The sequence below is a fragment of the Diorhabda carinulata genome, chromosome 11, assembly GCF_026250575.1.
Source record: "Diorhabda carinulata isolate Delta chromosome 11, icDioCari1.1, whole genome shotgun sequence".
Lineage (NCBI taxonomy): Eukaryota > Metazoa > Arthropoda > Insecta > Coleoptera > Chrysomelidae > Diorhabda > Diorhabda carinulata.
In genome coordinates, this window is record NC_079470.1 from 4,377,652 (window position 1) to 4,396,247 (window position 18,596).

Here is an 18,596-nt window from a genome sequence, read left to right on the forward strand (position 1 = left end):
TCAAGGTAGCAGCGTCAAATTAGCAAGAATCAACAAAAAATTAGCAAAATTTGTAGCTTTTTTGTTGCTATTTAGTTGCTGAAACCGCGATTTTGTTGCTTAAGTAATTAATGCTAAATTAATATAAAGCTAGCAGAAAATTTAGATAAATCAATGAATATCGAGTCAACTAGTGAACCAAAATTTGTTGCTGCAAGTAAGTACGAAAACTGAAATAAAAAGAATTTTTTATACTAGGAACGAATTTTTTATACTAGCAGTAATTTTCTTGACACATGCTAGCTTGAACTCGACTTGTTACACGGAAAATGGAAAGAGCATTTGGTTGCTACATTGAGCAATGTTCAAATGAAGCTCTATTGGTCGATTTCAGCTCTTAACCTCAAAAAACGACGTCGATCGCCGCCAATCTGGTCGAAATTAGTTGATTTGTTTATGAGTTATCGTTAGAGAAAGAAAATAAGTTTTTTTCGACTCTCCGCTAAGAGAATTAAAAATGTTCAAAAATCGGGAAGTTATTGGTTTTACCCCGTTTTTCGAAAATCCAGTTTCCCTCAGATCTCGACGTTTTGAGGTACTAGGAAGCTTTCCTGAATATTTCCGCAATATGTCTGTGTGTGCTCGACCGATTCCATCGCGGTTGGAGCCATTCGAAAGGCCTCACCAAAATAAGATTTTGAGTACAATTTGAACCGATTCGGAATAGATTTTAAAAAATCGAAAAAAATCTTTTCCAAACTTTATCGATCGATTCCAAAAATAATCAGCTCTTAACATAAGAAAACCACCGCCAAGTTGGTCAAAATCGATTGATACGTTTGTGAGTTATCGGCCGATTTAGTCTCATTTCAACATTGTTCAATGTAGCAACTAAATTTCCTCAGCACCTTCCATTCAACAAGTCACGTTCAAGCTAGCAGGTACTAGAAAAATTGTTGCTGATCGAAAAGATTCGGCCGATTTTTAGTTTCCATTTTGTTGCTTATTCTTTAGGCTCAATTGAACATTGTTCAATATAGCAAATAAATTTGTTAGCATTTGTTGCTCAACAAATCAAGTTCAAGGTAGCTTATACTAGAAAAATTGTTGCTGATTGAAAGGATCGGCCGATTTTCAGTTTCCATTATGTTGCTGATTCATTAGACACATTTGAACATTGTTCAATGTAGCAACTAAATCTTCTCTCCATTTTTCGTATAATTACTGCTAGTATAAAAAATTCGTCAAGTGTTTTTTTTTCTAATTTTCGGTAGTACTTACACTTGCAGCAACAAATTTTGGTTCACTAGTTGAATCTAAATTTTATGCTAGCTTTATATTAATTTAGCATTAATTGCTTAAGCAACAAAATCGCGGTTTCAGCAACTAAATAGCAACAAAAAAGCTACAAATTATGCGTATTTTTTTATTGATTTTTGGTAATTTGACACTGCTACATTGATAGAGCTGAGAAGAGTGGTTTAAACCATGTACAGGTAATGTTCACAAGATCTCAAGAAAATATTACAATGAAGATTTTTCAATTGCTCAAAGAGACCGTAGAGAAATAAAGTTACTATTGCTTCTAGTTCTTCGATAAGAAATTTTATAAAAATACGTTTTGAAGGTTAGTTTTTCAACCTTATGTTTCTTTATTTCTATGTAGATTTTCCCGCTCTTGCTTTTCGAGAGGAGGAGGAGGAGAAGTTTGTCCCGTATTCAGTAACCAAGGATCTGGCAACCCTGTCTTAGGTATCCCTCATGTCCTCGTTTCCATTTATTTGAAACAGTGTCTACAACAGCTCGCGAGAGTATTAATCTACAGTTAGAGCGTCCCAGGCAATTTACTATTCCTAATACTTTTCTTATCTTTTTTTTTTTAATTTTGTGTGAAAGATTTCGAAATATTTATCAAGTTAACATCTGGTTTATATCAAAAACTTTTATTGGAGGTACTCGGGGTAAAACAACAAACCCACCTTGTGTTTTCTTACATTAACCAATGTGATTAACTCTGAACAAAACTTCCTCTTATATTTAAAATATACATAAATGGGACTGTTGTTTAGTTTCTTTTTCTAAGTGTTAGACCGAGAGGCGTACCAAAGAAATTTTGTACGCGACACCGAATGTAAATAACTTTGAAAACTCTTATCAGATTATGATTGTGAAAAATCGCGTGTAGGGAAAATAACATACCAAAATCAACCCCGTGTAGAATTATTAATAACAACGAGAAAATTCTGTCTCAGTGTATTGATGGAAAAGGAAAATTCAAACGAATACGATTAGCAGAGTATCCTGACATTGAAAAGTGACTCTGTACATGGATAAAGCAGGTACGGAATAATAATAATAATGATGATTGAAGAGAAAGCTTCAACGCCGATGAAGCGGGCCTATTCTACAAGTGACTACCGGATAAAACATTTACGTTCAAAGGTCAACCTTGCCGTGGTGGTAAATTGAGTGAAGAACCGGTCACTGTACTTGTAAGTGCGAATATGTCTGGAACTGAAAAACTGTCACTCCTTTTAATTGGAAAATCTAAGAGCCCAAGATGCCTCAAGGATATTAAAACGTTGGTTAAAAAAAGTGAACGCCGATTGAGGGCACAAAAACGAAAAATCACGTTTGGCGACCACTGCACAGCTCACAATATGCCCAAATTAATCTATGTTACATTTTTGTACTTACTCGCCAATTCCACAAGTGAATTTCAGCACATAAATCAGGGTATTATCAACAACTTTTAAGGTTTACTACAGTAGTACAGCTCAAAATCGACCGAAACCTCCTGTACTACAGGAAGGAAGTTCTTAAATCTAAGAGGATAAAAGCCCATAAATCAACATCCTCCAGGCCACAAGATTTGCAAGAAGAGCTTGGTTTTATGTTAGCAAAAAAGCTGGATTCAAAGTTACGAATGTATCTGAACCTGAGAGCCTACAAGAGGAGCTGGAGATCTGTGCAACGTTTCCAGAATGAGACAGAATATTTACCACATGTAGGAATGACTTAAATGAACAGCAGGCGAATTTTCAGTATTTCGTTTCTATGTATGATAATGTACTCATTTCAGAGGAGATAAATGATGATGACATAGTTGCTAAGTCTTCTTCTTTGGACGCAGAAGAAGAAGAGGAAGACTGTGATGAGACTCCAGTGAAAATTTCAAATCATGAGGCAATGGAAGCTTTAAAAACTTTACACAAGAATTTCGAAATGTCAAATATTGACAATTCTAATATTTTTGATCAATTTTATTCTATTTAGAAACAGGTTTCAGCAACTAGCAATCAATTACAAACAAACGATTATTTTAAGTCATAAACTTTACCATTTTGTTTCAACGCAATTCATAACACCAAAAATACGCGTTTTTATTAACATTTTCACCTCTAAAATGAAACAACTATATATTTAAACCTACTTAATTGGAAACCCTCAATAATTGGTACATATGTCTTAGTCCTTTGAGATCCTGATTAAGCAGGTTTCACTGTATTAACGTTGGATTTTGTAACTAATTCACCCAGTATATCGATATTTTTGATAAAAGAGTTTTACTTAATATAAATATAAAAATACAATCAAACAATTGAAAAAAAAAATAATTTCTTTTTAAATTACTAATTCGTAAAAGGCCGACATTTGGAATATTAGTCACAAATGTGGGTAAAGTTACCCCAGCCTTTTTCGAAATTCAAAAAAATAAAAGTTGTGCTGAATTGTGTATCCTAGACCACTGTGCAGTCGATACGAAAAATCATTTAATCGAAATTAATGATTAAACTTTGATAATTGTGGATTTCATGGGGGCAACAAAATTCACCAGCTTCGTACGTGACACAGGAATTTTTTATCCCAAAAGCAAAGGTTGTGCTGAGTTGTGCTAGCATCCTAGACCACTGAGTAGTTGATACGAAAAATTATTTCATCGAAATTAATGATTAAACTTCGATAATTGTGGATTTCATAGGGGCAACAAAGTTCACCACCTTCGTAACTAACTACGTCATTCATAGGCAAATGAAAAAAAATATTTATACAAATTATGCTAGAAGTTGTTATTTTGCAAAATAGACTGTACCCATCGATTCTACCAATCTCAGTCCCAATAATTATATTCAGATACATGAACTTATTATAGAAAAAAAAAGGAAAAATTTTGATGTTCTAATTAATTTTTCTAATTTTTCTCTAGTAGCACAAATAGTACAAAGCTAGCACAATTCAGCACAATTATTTTTTTGAATTTCGAAAAAGGCTGGGCTAACTCTACCTCAGTTAGTCACAAGGATTATTTCTACTGAGTTGACAGAAATATTGATTTGATTCCTATGACATGATGACCACAGAGTTTTTAAAATAAAATTCCCTGACTTTTCCAGGTTTTCCAAAAATTTAATTTTAAAATTTCATGACTAAGTTTAAAAATATGTATTTGATTCTGCGTATCATTAATAGATAACTGTATTTAAAGAATATTACTTATGAAAAGTGTGGTAAATAAGAAATTACCATAATACTTTTATTTTATTTATATTTATTAAATAAATATGACAAATTAACGCAAAAAAAACTAAATAGCATATGTAATACATATATACTCTTTTCTTTATTTTGTAATTATTCATTTATTCTTTAATTTTTCAACTTCATCATCTATGGATGAAATATCTCGATGACTAGTTTCGACTAGAGCTTTCTTTTTATCCAAGAGATTTTTCAATTGCTGTTTCTTTAAATATTTATTCTTACTATCAAGGTCATATAATTCTTTAGTTTTTCATTTTTTTTATTTTTTCTTCATAATCGCTTTTTGAATTCTTAACCGACTGAATCAGACTATTCGATATTTCAATATTTTCAATACCAACATTTCTCAATTTATCATAAATAAATCTTTGGTCGAAGAGCGAATCTTCTTGAAGATTTTCAATAGAAAATCCTCATTCAAGAGATGAGTTACCATGAAAAAATTTTTATGTATTTGGTCAATTCTTCAAAATCATCTGGCATAGCCATAATATTATCTAACCACAAACTATTTAGTTTTTTATCATCTGATTTAAAATAATTCAGGATTTATGAAAGGATGATCTTCTTATATTTATTAAGTATTTTATCAGCGTCAACCCCGCTTATCCAATTATTTTCGATTAAATATCAAGAGAAATTGACAAACGTTTTACTCCAATATCTAAATTTTGGGAGACATTTGGATCTAAACAAGAAATTCCTTTCACTAATTTGTAGTTTACTGGAAATCGTTCAAGTAATTTTTCAATCTCATTTGAATGAAACCAAAAAATTCTAGTAGTTGAATAATTTTAAATAATCCTAACTGAAAATTTCCATTTTTTCCAAATTTTTAGAGAAATTCCCTGACTTTTCCAGGTTTTTCAGGGTTTCCAGTTTTGTGGCCACCATGTATGAATATTGTTGCTGACTTATTAGTCACGTGATGGAAAACCTCCATCGTTTTTACTTTTTGTTACTTTCTTAGAGTCCACGATCTGATTTCAAATTTTATTCTTTGTCTTTCCCTTTCTCTTTCTATTTTTTGATTATTTTTTTCAGTGTACCCTTCTCACTATTTTTAAAATCCATACAATAGATTTTCCTATTTTTTTCTGAAAAATTTTTTATTTGTTTATTTAAAATCTGGAGAATCTGGAGTATCAAGCAAAAATAAAGCGGAACCCAGACTGAGCATTGGGGAGCACCTGATGTATATTAGTGTCTTGAGTCTTCCAACAAAATATATATATATATATATATATATATATATATATATATATATATATATAAATACGAACCAGTTTATATATATATATATATATATATATATATATATATATAAATACGAACCAGTTTATATATATATATATATATATATATATATATATATATAAACTGGTTCGTATAATATAAAAAAAAATCTGAATATCAACAACAATTAGTGTACACTTGGCAACATCCGGCATTAAATTCTTTAGAAATATTATGTAGTAGGACGCGTGTTTTGTTTAGGTAGACCCTTTATCAGATTGGGATAGGTCCCAGCATTATTTGTTTCTTAACAAAGGTTTACAAATGAAAAGAACCAATCAGTTTAAACCAACATTCATTGTGAAAACATTTTTATGGTGAACAGAGGCGTATCCGAGACCTTTTGTTAAATATTATGTACAATACATTTATAATAAATTAAATTCATAAATTATTTTTGTAAAAGTACACTATCAAAAATGCATGAAACTAAGGATTTTTTCATTTCTAGTAGATACATCAATATTGGTAAACATCAAAGTGAATGAGGAACTCATCGAGGGATTCCCGATGAGTCATCACAAAAGATTTATTATAATGATTGTATCCTACCCTTGTGTTTTCTTATTGCACAATTATTTTATCATTATGTGTAACAAAATCCATTTAAAACTTCATTAAAGCGATTAGTTTCGCAATTAGTATTGTTAACAACCAATAGTTTCTGATTCATTAAATGATTCATAAAAAAGATCATTTCAGAAAAATAAAGGAAAAAATAATAATGTGAAATTAATAAACACAACAGTCTAAATGACCTACTACCCGATACGTGGTTTCCACATTCTCCTCATCACCTAGATTACTACTAGACGGCCCCTTTCTCTTTAGACCCAAGAGAAAAGAACTTCCAACAAACCATCAGTCCACGTGGACTCATCATCTCCATTGTTTACCAATGGTAACATCGACTCGTAAACATAAATGCATTTCTATTGGCCGAAGCTGTCGGAAGGCGTATATACAGAATTTCTTTGAAATATTCCTGCTAGAGAGTCTGCGATAAGCAGTGGCGTGGCTTCGTGAGTTATTTTAAATATTTTCAAATGTTTAAAAAAGGAAAATATTCAGCTATCTGATAGTGCAATCATAATAAGAATTGCTGAATTATCAAGAGGAAATAAATTTTGTATTTATCGAGTAATCACGAAATGGGTGGCTTTGGATCTTTCACAGAGCCGAAAATTCAGAAACATTGCGACAAGTTTTATCAGCATGTGGTTTTAAACACAAAAAACTTAATAAACGAATGCAAATAACCGAATCGTCAAAGATAGTTCGATGGCGACAAAATTATTTACGTCAGATAAAAGACTACCGAAGTTCTAATAGACGAATGGGGTACAAAAAGGGCTCAATTCACGTCTGGTACCCTGTTTAAACCAAACTTCCTTACAGGCAAGTACATTTTACTCGTCTATGTACGTTTTATAATGAAGATATACCACACCAAAAGAAAACCTTCCTAAATTCCACGGCAATGCTAGCCCCGTAAAGGAAAAGCTTTCCTATATCAGGACCATTCCAGAAATGAGCCAAATTCTTCACTAAATTGATCCTGCTTCCCAAATAAAAACAGTCTCTATATAGGAATACTTATTTACGGGACACCTCGTATAATTATACTCCCTATTTAATAGTTATGCTAGTTAATATTTAATAGAAAAAAAAGGAGTTATTTAATGACAAAAACGTTATTTATAGAAAAAATAAAAAATATTTTGGAATTATGTATATAAATTCCTGTTTTAACTACATAATTTTTTTTTATATTTAGACAGTAAAACAGTTCTTTTTCTCGATATATTCTATCTTTTCTACGCCTCTGTACTGTTTGATTTAGTAATATACCCGAGAAAGAATTTATAAAACAAAAACCATGACCCGAGGCTCTAGAACTACCATATTTACATTCTATAAAAATTGGTTATTTTCCTCAATTTCATTGTGTAAATATATTAACAGCGATAATTTGTTATAACATAACAACAATTTTTAAATGTAAATATTGATTCAAATACTAATAACATTAACTATATAAGCAACTATAAAAAATATGATGAAAATAATCTCTAAACTTATGTATTAGCAAGGCTTTTTTAAGGCTTTTTTATATTTATACTTATATAAAAAAAAAAAACATAAACAAAGTTGACTTGCATAAAATTGTATAAAAACCAATAACAACATCGTTAATGTTTTCAGAATGAAAAATCAATGATATTACTCATGGTAATGCGTTTACTCATCTTATTTACTAAACACACCAATATCTTAATTGCTTTTCAAATTTAAATAAGTCTTTCTAATGAATAATTTGTTTTTACCTACTTTAAATCGTGTCTTACAACAATCTAATGTTTTCTTTTCGTTAAAAAAGTGTCACATCACATGACATACTATTTTATAAACCGGACAATAATTTTTCTTTTCACTATTGCATTTAATATTATCCTAAGAGCTAAATTATACCGCAGGTACAGCATATTCAAAAAAACACCTGCAGGCGGTGGAACTGGTAGGTTACCTGGCAGGCTTTTTACTCAGTAACCAGGTCTCGAGATGAGACAAAAAAAATGATTGCAGATGATAACAAATATATATTTTAAGCAACTTTAATGACATCAATATTAAATTGTATTGAAGAAATTATAGATTTTATAAGTAAAAACCGTTTGTTTCTATAGAAACCTATCAATAAAAATCTTTTTTTTACTCACCCAGAGCTCAGTGCCCCAGTTTAAATTTTCGGTTAAAGCAGTCATAATCCAAACTATGTCAAACACTTAACAAATAGCACAACACAAGCACAAATAATCGAAAATATATCTCTAAGAATATACACCGTTTTCACCGACACTACCCAACATGGCTGTTCTTCGACTTTTGTCTGATCGTTCGAGTATGAAATCAACTTCAAGAATGAAATACCATGATGGTAAAAAGAAAAGAAAGATAGGATGAGTCATTTTAGAGATCTAGCGGCGCATCAGGAAATTATTGAAGGTATTCTATTTGATCTAACACTGTAGATGGAAACGAGAACTGCTCTCTCGATTTGAATTAGTTCAAGTAAATATGTATAGATAGCGCGCATTGTATTTTTCAAAATATCGATGTATAAAAGCCCGAAAAGCATATTACCTTTACCTCTAACAAAATGCAAATCTTGAAAATAGTAGAATATACTACTTAAGGTTTCAACTAGAAAGACATAAGCAACGTTTTCAATCGAGTGTGGCACGAGTGCTTGCTTTAAGGGTCTCTGGACATAATGCAATAAAACGTGCAAGAAATTGCATACAAGTCTCTGTAAACAGTAAAAGTAAGCAAATTCCTAACCTCCAATGTTGTCTAATATTTTATACCTAGTTTAACAGTAAAATAACAAAGTTTTACGGATGTCAGCTGACCCGTTAAGCCAAAAGTAACTAGATTGCAACTTGCACGCAATAAAAATGGCACAAAACCTATAATGTTAGTATCTTACATGAAACGATCAGATGATCTTGAGCCTTACGACCGCTTGAAATGATGCAATGCAATGCAAGACGCAATATTTCTTGATCAAAAGCATGCGCAGTGCTGTTCATCTGATTGTTTCATTCAAGATCTTGATATTATCGGTATTCTGCCATTTTTATTGCGGGCAAGCTGCAATCTAGTTAGATCAGCTGACTTTCGTAAAACTTTGTTATTTTCATTGTTAAGCTTGCACGTTATATTGCATTATGTCAAGCGGCCTTTACAAGATGAAAGAGACAAGATACACTTAACCGCTCATACAACTTCTGAGCACATACCTCAAAGACAGGTAGTTTCAAGTGGAGGTTACAAACGAGAAATCAGAGAGCAACAGGCGGGAGTACCGCAATTGTACTATTGAGCCCTTGAAAAGTTCTTGATTGTGTATTTGAGGATATAAATTACTATTATAAGAAGAAAAAATGCTGAGTCAGCCGACTTTAGGTTAAACATGGCGACTACACTAGGTTTGTTCTTGGTAGCTGCACTGAACTAGACCGGTACAGGCAATGGAGCAATTGATGATTGTTGTATTTAAGGTTATTTAATGCGATTCAGATTTAGTACTTTTTGATATTTTACATTCGTCCGATGACGAAGATGTACTGCCACCGTTTCCAGATTACACTGTCTTGCACTGCACTGGCTGAACTGGCTCTAGATCCAGTGCAAGCAGTACAGTGAACTGGGGAACTAGTTCTCTTGCACTGCTATTAAGAACAGCGACAGTAGCGCTGGTTCTACGCTTTAGTGTACACTTTCTGAACTAGTTTTGCCAGTGCAGCTACCAAGAACAAATCTACTGTCTCTATCAGGTCACTGTACTCATGCCCATGTGGGCGCATCCACTGGGCCCCTTGACCTACGTCGAGGTCCAACCGCTGCTTATGTTAAATTTCTTTATTAGCGTGTCATGTGGCCAGCGCCATTAAAGAAATATCATTTTATGCGCGAATATTTGAAACTTTACTTTGGACATAATCTAGCGGCATACAATAATTTTCAGCTGAATAAATTCAAAAAATTTAATTTGAGAAGGTTAATTTGATGTATTTAAAATAATAAGAAATGAAAAAAAAAATAATTTATTGATGAAATACAAGAATATCATACAATGTGTTTAAAAACTCCTTGTCTAATAAGATCCTCACATTCACTTCTTGGTAAGTAATGACGTGAATCTTTTTTTAATAATAGAGTTGAGCCATCAGTAAGCTCAAATTTTCCGTAATCAACTAAACATTGCACTTCAATGTACAATGCTTTGGGGGGTTTTAAATTGACGGCTAAATTGACCCCATCTTCACCAATTGATCTAAAACATATTCGCAGTAAATATCAGGGCTAAGACATATTGACAATGTTTAGTCACCTCATATAATTTGCCAAAAGTCTGGAGTATTTTGAAAACCAATCAATTTCATCGGCATTTAGATTAGCTTTAATATCAGCCGGTAAAATACTACCAAATTCCCATCTCATGGTTCTAAGACATTTAAGTCTATTGTAATGATAAGCCATTAAACAACGCACATTTCTTTTAACTGCAGCATTGCGAATTCGTATTGTACTTAACAATGAAGTTTCAGCATTTTCATCTGTTGAGTGTTGACTATAATATTAAAAAAATTCATCCTATATTCCATGTAAGAGTTTTTAATTGAAATAAATATTCAATTTTTTTTGAGGTATAAACTGCAAAACTCTTTTGGAGACAATTTCAGTCAATGCACACTTTTACTTTAAAATCATATACACAGATGCAATTTTAATCGGAGTAATTTTTAAAATTCCTAACGTGAAATTCAGCTAAATTTTCATATATAGGTATGTGCATTTTCATTCATTGGCCATAAACTTGCAACTAAATAAAGGGGTTTACTTACGCATCTTGATTGTTTTCCTCTACCAGTTGTTGGATTTCAGTCGAAATATCTTTTACTAACTCCGTCTAAAATATATTATATTATTTGGAAAATATATTACTAATGACATTCAAATTCTTCAAATAATAATTGAAAACATATTCGAGCAGAGTACCATTTCAAAAATTTTAAAAATCTTTTGTTTGAAACTACAATGATTAAAACCTTACATTATATGGAGGTAAATTATCCTCGTTTCGCGATAATTCTTTGATAAGGGTATAAGCTTTTTCTCCGTACATTATTTTAAATATAAATTCTAACCTAAATTATTAAATTGTTATATTCCCGCGTTTTTCGTATACCGTTCACACAATTTTTCGTGAATTGTACAGCTACAACCTTTTTTTAAAACCATTTTAAAATTAATAATTAACGCAATATATAAATTTAAATAGATTTTCAATAGTAATAAACAAATGTAGTGATATTTTAATATTGAAAATGATATTTAAAATGTGTGGTACTCAATATTAAATGTTGTTACAGCGATTAAAATCGCCAAAATAAGTGTCGAATAGAGAAAAATCAAATTCCCTAGTTATTTTCATTAAATGGAAAACCCCAATCATGCTGTCATCTGTCAAATTTGAAAATTTACAATTTAATAAATAATGTTCAATTGGCAGGATTCCCTGTTTTCTCATATTTCTGTAGTCTCGTATAAAAAAACAAAATTTAAACGATAACCTTCTTTTTAGGGTAGAGCAATTTTTTTACTTTCATTTTTGATATCTACAAACCCTTTATTAACAAACATGGCGGCTCCCGAGCCTGTAAAAGACCTACAACTTTTAAAAAAGACAAAAATATCCGTATTTGTTGATGAAATATTACCAGACATTTTGGTTGTAACATACGAGTTTGGCGTACAACTTTTCAAAGGAGTCCTACTGGATTCTACAAAAAGGTAAGCTGCAAATATGTGTGCAAAATACCAAAAACCATTGTTCATATCACCTACATAGTAAACTTGAAAGTCTCAATAATTCATCATTTTCTTGCTATTTAAAGATTAGTCTTTGTAAGGGAAACGGTTTCGATTATACATGATTGATGTAATTTATCTTTACAAGCACCCAAAAGGGCACTACGAACATCTATAAATATATTTATTTAAGTTTTACTAGTGTGAGTCTATTGAACGTATAAATACGAAGGATGTAGCAAATTTTCAATGTTTTTTTCTCTTTTTGAATTCGTTTTGTGAAAACAGCCAACACCCTGTAATCTTATGTTAATATATTAACTGTTAACAATATAATTTTAATTATTAGTTGAATCAAAGCAAATATAAATTTTCTGCAGTATTATATAGTTTTCTCAATACAAAAATATAATTATTATTTTTACTTAGAATTTATTAGAAAGGCAAAACCCAAAAATCGGGTCTGAACTGAGGAACATGATGTGAAATTTGTGGATCTTAATTTAGAGTTTGGCTTGTAAAGTGAACTAAATATATAAAGTAGCTACTTATTGTGGTTTTCGTTGAACATTGAAGAGGATCTGTGATGGTTTAAGGCAGCTTTGGTGGCTACACCCAGAAAGAAGTTGAAAGAAAATTAGATAAAACTTTAGAAAATAGTGAATTGCTTTACATTTACATCATTATAAACAGTTAAAGTGCAGTTTCTGCATCCTCCAGATTTAACTAAACAGGGAGTAAAACAGAGATACACATAATGGCTGTAATATATACAGTAAGAAACTTGTTAGGAAGAATAATAGAAAAAGTGAAAGAACTGTTTCTTGGTAATTAGGGCTGTCTTTCAAGATTGCACTCTCATTTAACACCTGAAATGGTGTAATGAAAAAAAAAAGAATATCTTTGATCTCAAACAAAAAGTGCAATCATCATCACACTCTAATTACATCTAAGAATTGCAGCTTTTTGAGCAATTTATGTTGTTTTTCGCTTATGAACTAATAATTTTTTGATATAATGATAAAGTTTTTTCTGCTACTTTGATCCAAAATACATAGTAGGTTGTATTTATCCATATTTGAATGTATCCTAAAATATTTGTACTTTATTATAGAAATCTTCCTTGTGGCATTCAAACAATAAACCCTGCATTTTCTGTGAAATCTAAAAATCCCGATGATGATCCCCTGTATACAGTCAACCAAAGATTCGCTTACATGGACCCAAATGCACCAAAAAAGAAAAATGTTCAAATGGGTACTAAGTTTAAAAGTAATAAAATGACAGTGAGATTAAGGCCTAGGCAAGTGCTGTGTTCAAAATGTAAAGGTAAGTTCTGTAGTTTTCTATATTACAACGTGTCTCAAAAGAAAATGTACCTTTCTATTACTTATTATGAGAACACAGCTATTCAGAGGACCGTCTGGTAATGCACTAGGAAAATGAGTCGAGAGGTTTGAAGGGACTGGATAAACCAAAATCTGGGGATCCGAGGCATGTTGTTGCTTTAGCAAGCATAGATCATCATTATTTCGCACTTTACACAAAGATATTGGACTGCACCCTTACAAAATTCAGTTGGGTTTCATTCAGTCCCTATTTAACACCTATGGATTTTTCCTGTAGGGATATGTCAAATATAAAGTTTATGCTAACACACCGACTTCCCTGGCACAAGTAAAATAAAATATTTGTCACAAAGTAGTCATCATGGAGAATACCTGCGGGTCTGTTATAAGAAAATTTGCTCCTTACTTTCCTTAAAGTTGTTTTTTTTATTGTAAACTTTCTTTTGAGACATCTTGTACTCAAAAATGATTGAGGATTTTTGTTGTAATGAGAAGAGAAATTAGTTAAAATTATTTTTATTTATATTATAAGGTATATGCAACGAAAACTCTGAAAATATTTCAAGAAAAAGGAAAAATGAAGATACCTTAGTTTCTTCTGCCCCTAAAAGAAGTTTGAATGCCCCCATTACTAGGTCTGTTAACCATCTTAATAATAAGAGAAGTTTGAGAGGAAAAGAACCCACTTTGGTCCCAAGACTTACCAGATTAAATTTTGTTGAAGAGGAGACGATAGGTAAGTTTTCGCTACTAAAAAAATATAAATACAAAATTGACAATTTTCATTATTTAGTTAAAAATCAACAAACAGACACAGATAAAGCACAGGATCGAGTGAAACCGCAAAACACACCTGAACCTGAAAAACCGAAAACACTCAATGTATCCCCAGAAGTTACGTATACAGAAGAAATTCCAAATTTAAAAACCGACAAACCCAGTACGGTTTCAATTTTAAGAAGTAAACGTATACTAAGAAAAAAACGAAGTATAAGTACAGAAATTACAACAGAAGATACAAATCAACAAGATAATACTAACAGGTAAAATTCATTTCGTTTTTAAAAAAAAACTACCATTGATATCACCCCGCATCAATTCGCAATAGACTTTCGACTTGATTTTACATTTTTCTTTATAAATTTAATCTCATCCCCCCAGTGAGAATATGATCTTTTTTACCCGGTCTTTCTTATTTCTTAGAATCCATAATAGAACTGGTAGTTCATTTACAATGTGTTCCATTTGAACTACTTTGTTTCACAAGTGACATTAGAACATTTATTTCTTTTCTAATCTATGGGATTCTATCCCTAATCCAAAATTTACGTTTAACCTCGATGAGAATTTATTTTGTTAATCCCAATGGTTTGTCCAATTGCTTCTAATTTGAATATATACAGCATAAAAATCGACATAGATCAGGGGAGGATAGGGAAGTCCAAATTATAACTATTGGGGACTATTTACGTGTATACATGCACTTCCGAGGAATTATAGGACCTTAAAATTCGAAAAAAAAATTAATATTATTGTCACCATTTAACTTAAAAATACAAAATTTGATAAAATATATGGAACTGTTAAGGGCATCAAGTATGAAGCGATCCCTTCATTCCAGGGGATTAATTAGGGATAACCTAACCTTAAAATTTCATCTATTTGTTCCATTGCCTTTAAATTACCATCACTTAATGCCTTTAACAGTTTCATATAGTGATCAAAATTTGGTATGTTGAAAGTGAGGAGTTGCAAGAAAATTTTTCGATTTTTTGAGCCCTATAATTCTTCAGCTATGTAACTTTGTAAATTGGAATTTTTGAAACTATTGGTAATAATAATACCGAATATACTGTTTATATTACCACTACACCTTTAGACTCTTTTTTTTAATTTTCTTCTAATAGATTGTTCTTCCTTCATTCATTGTAACAAGCTTATTAAAGGCTGCAATTTCAAAAAAATGGTATTATAACAATCAGAGGCGTGTATAACTCACGTAGCGCCCGGATTCAATAATAATTCTAGCAAACTCTAACTCTAACCTTTACCTAATTTAACCCAATCTTAACCTAAACTGACCTAATCTTAACCCAACCTAACCTAATCTTATCTTAACCAAACTTAATCTTAGCTTAACCTTACCTAATCTTAGTCTGTCTAACCCAATATCAACCTAACCCAATCTAATCAAATCTTAACCTAACCTAACACAATCTTATCATAACCTAACTTAATTTGAGTCTTCCCAACCAAATATCAATCTAATCTTTTTTTGGAGGGGTGGAGGTGGAAACGCATTATGCGCATCAGGGACGGTTTGCTCGTATCCTGATAGTGTGTGACTCTTATCCATTAAATCCACCTCCTGTTTTATCATGTGTGGAATCAATTCCTTTTTGGAACATAACATCTAGCACATGACGAAAATTCCTTCCTCATTCATTGATCTTTCTTCAGTCTTTTTCGTCTTTACAATTTTTATTATGGAATGAACGATTTTACTACAGGATTCTTCTGTTTCACTAATTTTGTCCAAGAAATTATTTAATGTTAACTTTCCTACCATCGTCAGTAGTTTTTGCATATCCGCGGCATATTTGCATAAGTTATTTGACCTAATCTAATCGAATCTCAACCAAACTAACCTAACCTAACCAAATCTTGACCCAGGTTCTGTCAAGATTAGGTTAGGTAGGTTAAGATTTGGTTAAGTCAGTTGATGGTTAGGTTAGGTTGAGATTTGGTTAGGTTAGTTCATGATTAGGTTAGGTTAGGTGAAGATTTGATTAGGTTCGGTCAAAATTAGGTTAGTTTGGTTAAGATTGGATTAGGTAAGGTTAATATAGAGTTAGGTAGATTAAGGTTGATATTGAGTTACATAGATTGGGGTTAGGTTAGGTATAGAAAGATTAGGTAAGGTTTAGGCTAAGATTAGGATAGGTTAAGATTGAGTTAGGTAAAAGAAGATTGATTCAGTTTAGGTCAAGGTTAGATTAGCTTAAGATTTGGTTAGGTTAGGTCAATATTAGGTTAGTTTGGTTAAGATTAGGGTTAGGTAAGGTTAGATTAAGATTAGGTAATGTTTTTAAAGATTTCTAAAACTTCTAAACACTCAAGAGAATCTAAAAATACTTTATAATTGGCTAATATATAATTTTATAAATAAATGAGTCAGTGGACGTGGTAAACTAGAAAAATTTTTCTAAAATTGTTCATTGTGGTTGCTGGTATCTTAAAACTTTTATTATTGAATAAAATTTCTACAGTACAGTGTTAGAAGGGTTACAAAGTGGTTCATTGGGTCGTCTTATCTTTAAATTTACTATATTTCTACAATTTCAATTAATTTCATTGCTTTTGGTATCAAATTTTAAAATATAGGATAGCGATAATATTTATAGATGGTTGAGAAATCGTTTACTGTAAGGTATGTTTGTGAAAGTCTCACTAAAAATTATAAATTAGGGCTTAGTTCTAATTACTATTGATCATATTTATACCAAACACTCTGCTCTTACCAGTCAGTCTAATTAGAGTGTTGGTATTACAGTAGTAAATGGTGTGTTTAATATTTAGCCTCTTAAAGCTTGAGGCTCTAACAGTCTTCGTTTAAATGAGATTTTTCCTAATACCACAATTGCATTATTCAAATTTTTTTGCGTTATTAGTAATTTGGAAATGTTTGCTCGATGTTAAAAAAGGTTGGAATAATGATTCTAAATATCTCAACACTAGATGTACAGTAAAACTGATAGCGCTGATTCCTGTGGTAACCCTTGGTATAAATTCATCTCAAAGACCTACCATAATTTTCACTTTTCATTTTCCACGGTTCATTATATTGGAAAGTTGAGTGTGTATACAGAAGACATTTGTGCCAGATGCTATAGAAAACCCAGATTTAGTCCAACGATTTCATGTTGTTTTGCTTTATTGTTTGTAATGTTGATCCTCCCTTTTTATACTTGAATAGATACTTTGTGAATGGTGTAATAGAAATACCATTATTTTCGTCTCAGTATTTGCTGGATTGGAAAATAGTGTTATTGGGAGCAATTGCATTTCAGTGGGAGGTTTTATGTGACTTTGGGGAGGTAATTATAGTTCCAGTTGTCATTTATTGTGTTTCCAAACAATATTAATAAATTTTGATGATCTAGAAGTGCATTCAGCTTACTTAGAGCCAGTTTGGTATTTCAATCATGTCGTTAAACTATTTATTTACCAATAGCTAAAATTTCAAAGTCTTATTCTCTTAGTTTGATGTTACTGTTTTCATTTAGTAGCTGTAGTCATGTTATTCATTCAGTTACATCTTAGTATTAAAGTTTCCCTTTTTTTAACAGTAATGTTCAGATTTTCAACTTTTTCTCATGGTTCTTCACATCTGGTATTAAATTTAATTATAGTACAGATTGTATCATTTTCAAAATTATTTCTATCTTGTTTGTTTTGTAAGAAATGGAAATATGTGTAGGTAGTCTGGTTATTGTCTCGAACTTATCAAAAAAATGTTTTTTTTACAGAAATCAAGTTCCTCAACCAATGCAAAACAGTGATACCCAAAATAGTTATAACCTTTCCACTAGAACGATAAAGATATCATACGGACCTCAAGGAGAAGGAACTGTCTTGAAAATACCTGCACAAATCGACAGCCTGAATGATGATTCTGAGGAAAATGTTAACAACGAAGAACAGAACAATAAACCAAAGATTATGGATAACAAGGCAGCGAGGAGGTTAGTATGTTTACCTAAAAATAGTGTTTAAGATTCGACGTTGTGTGAATTGTGTAAATATTTATTATGTATAATTGTATTTTACGATAAATATATATTTTTACAGATTCTGTTACCCAGTATTCTTTTTATTTCAAAATTTATCAATAAGAAAGTGGAACAACTCACTAAAACAGTTCATAATAGAAATGATGAAGGAACTTTTTTATATCAACAATATTTTATATTTTATATTATTACATCATTCAATAAGTCATGTGACTTTCACCCAGATGGCGCTGACAACCCATATGAAGTTTATCTGGTA

At 31.3% G+C, this 18,596-nt stretch overlaps 3 protein-coding genes across 6 annotated transcripts in view; 1 reads left to right on the forward strand and 2 right to left on the reverse strand.

The window, feature by feature from the left end:
- The window catches only part of LOC130899279 (formin-binding protein 1-like), a 104,241-nt gene extending 94,606 nt beyond the window's left edge, over nt 1-9,635 (reverse strand). For 3 of the 4 annotated variants that reach the window (XM_057809092.1, XM_057809091.1, XM_057809089.1), the window contains exons 1-2: nt 9,621-9,635; nt 8,538-8,731 (exon numbers count right to left, since the gene is read on the reverse strand). In XM_057809092.1, coding sequence (XP_057665075.1) covers nt 8,538-8,582 — 45 coding nt within the window. In that variant the 5' untranslated portion in view covers nt 8,583-8,731; nt 9,621-9,635. Of the gene's footprint in view, nt 1-8,537; nt 8,750-9,620 lie in introns of those variants that run through there. The other variant, XM_057809090.1, reaches the window with a different exon arrangement.
- A 776-nt stretch (nt 9,636-10,411) lies between these two features.
- On the reverse strand, nt 10,412-11,558 carry LOC130899280 (DNA replication complex GINS protein PSF1-like). The gene is made up of 4 exons (XM_057809093.1): nt 11,438-11,558; nt 11,229-11,293; nt 10,715-10,954; nt 10,412-10,657 (listed from the first exon to the last, which is right to left on the reverse strand). The coding sequence occupies exons 1-4, from the start codon at nt 11,507-11,509 to the stop codon at nt 10,450-10,452; spliced, it is 585 nt and encodes a 194-aa protein (XP_057665076.1). The 5' UTR covers nt 11,510-11,558; the 3' UTR covers nt 10,412-10,449.
- A 265-nt stretch (nt 11,559-11,823) lies between these two features.
- LOC130899281 (PWWP domain-containing protein 2A-like) overlaps nt 11,824-18,596 on the forward strand; it is a 33,247-nt gene continuing 26,474 nt past the window's right edge. Inside the window, exons 1-5 of the mRNA XM_057809094.1 lie at nt 11,824-12,177; nt 13,310-13,524; nt 14,077-14,280; nt 14,338-14,587; nt 18,074-18,289. Of these exons, the coding sequence (XP_057665077.1) occupies nt 12,026-12,177; nt 13,310-13,524; nt 14,077-14,280; nt 14,338-14,587; nt 18,074-18,289 (1,037 nt within the window). The 5' untranslated portion in view covers nt 11,824-12,025. The remainder of the gene's footprint in view (nt 12,178-13,309; nt 13,525-14,076; nt 14,281-14,337; nt 14,588-18,073; nt 18,290-18,596) is intronic.

Excerpts from the sequence above, each read along its gene's own strand:
- LOC130899280 (XM_057809093.1), bottom strand. The coding sequence starts at position 11,509 with ATGTACGGAGAAAAAGCTTATACCCTTATCAAAGAATTATCGCGAAAC. Across the intron at positions 10,955-11,228 it reads GAGGAAAACAATCAAGATGC|TCAACACTCAACAGATGAAA; the intron begins GTAAGTAAACCC and ends TTAATATTATAG. Across the intron at positions 10,658-10,714 it reads CTTTTGGCAAATTATATGAG|ATCAATTGGTGAAGATGGGG; the intron begins GTGACTAAACAT and ends AATATGTTTTAG.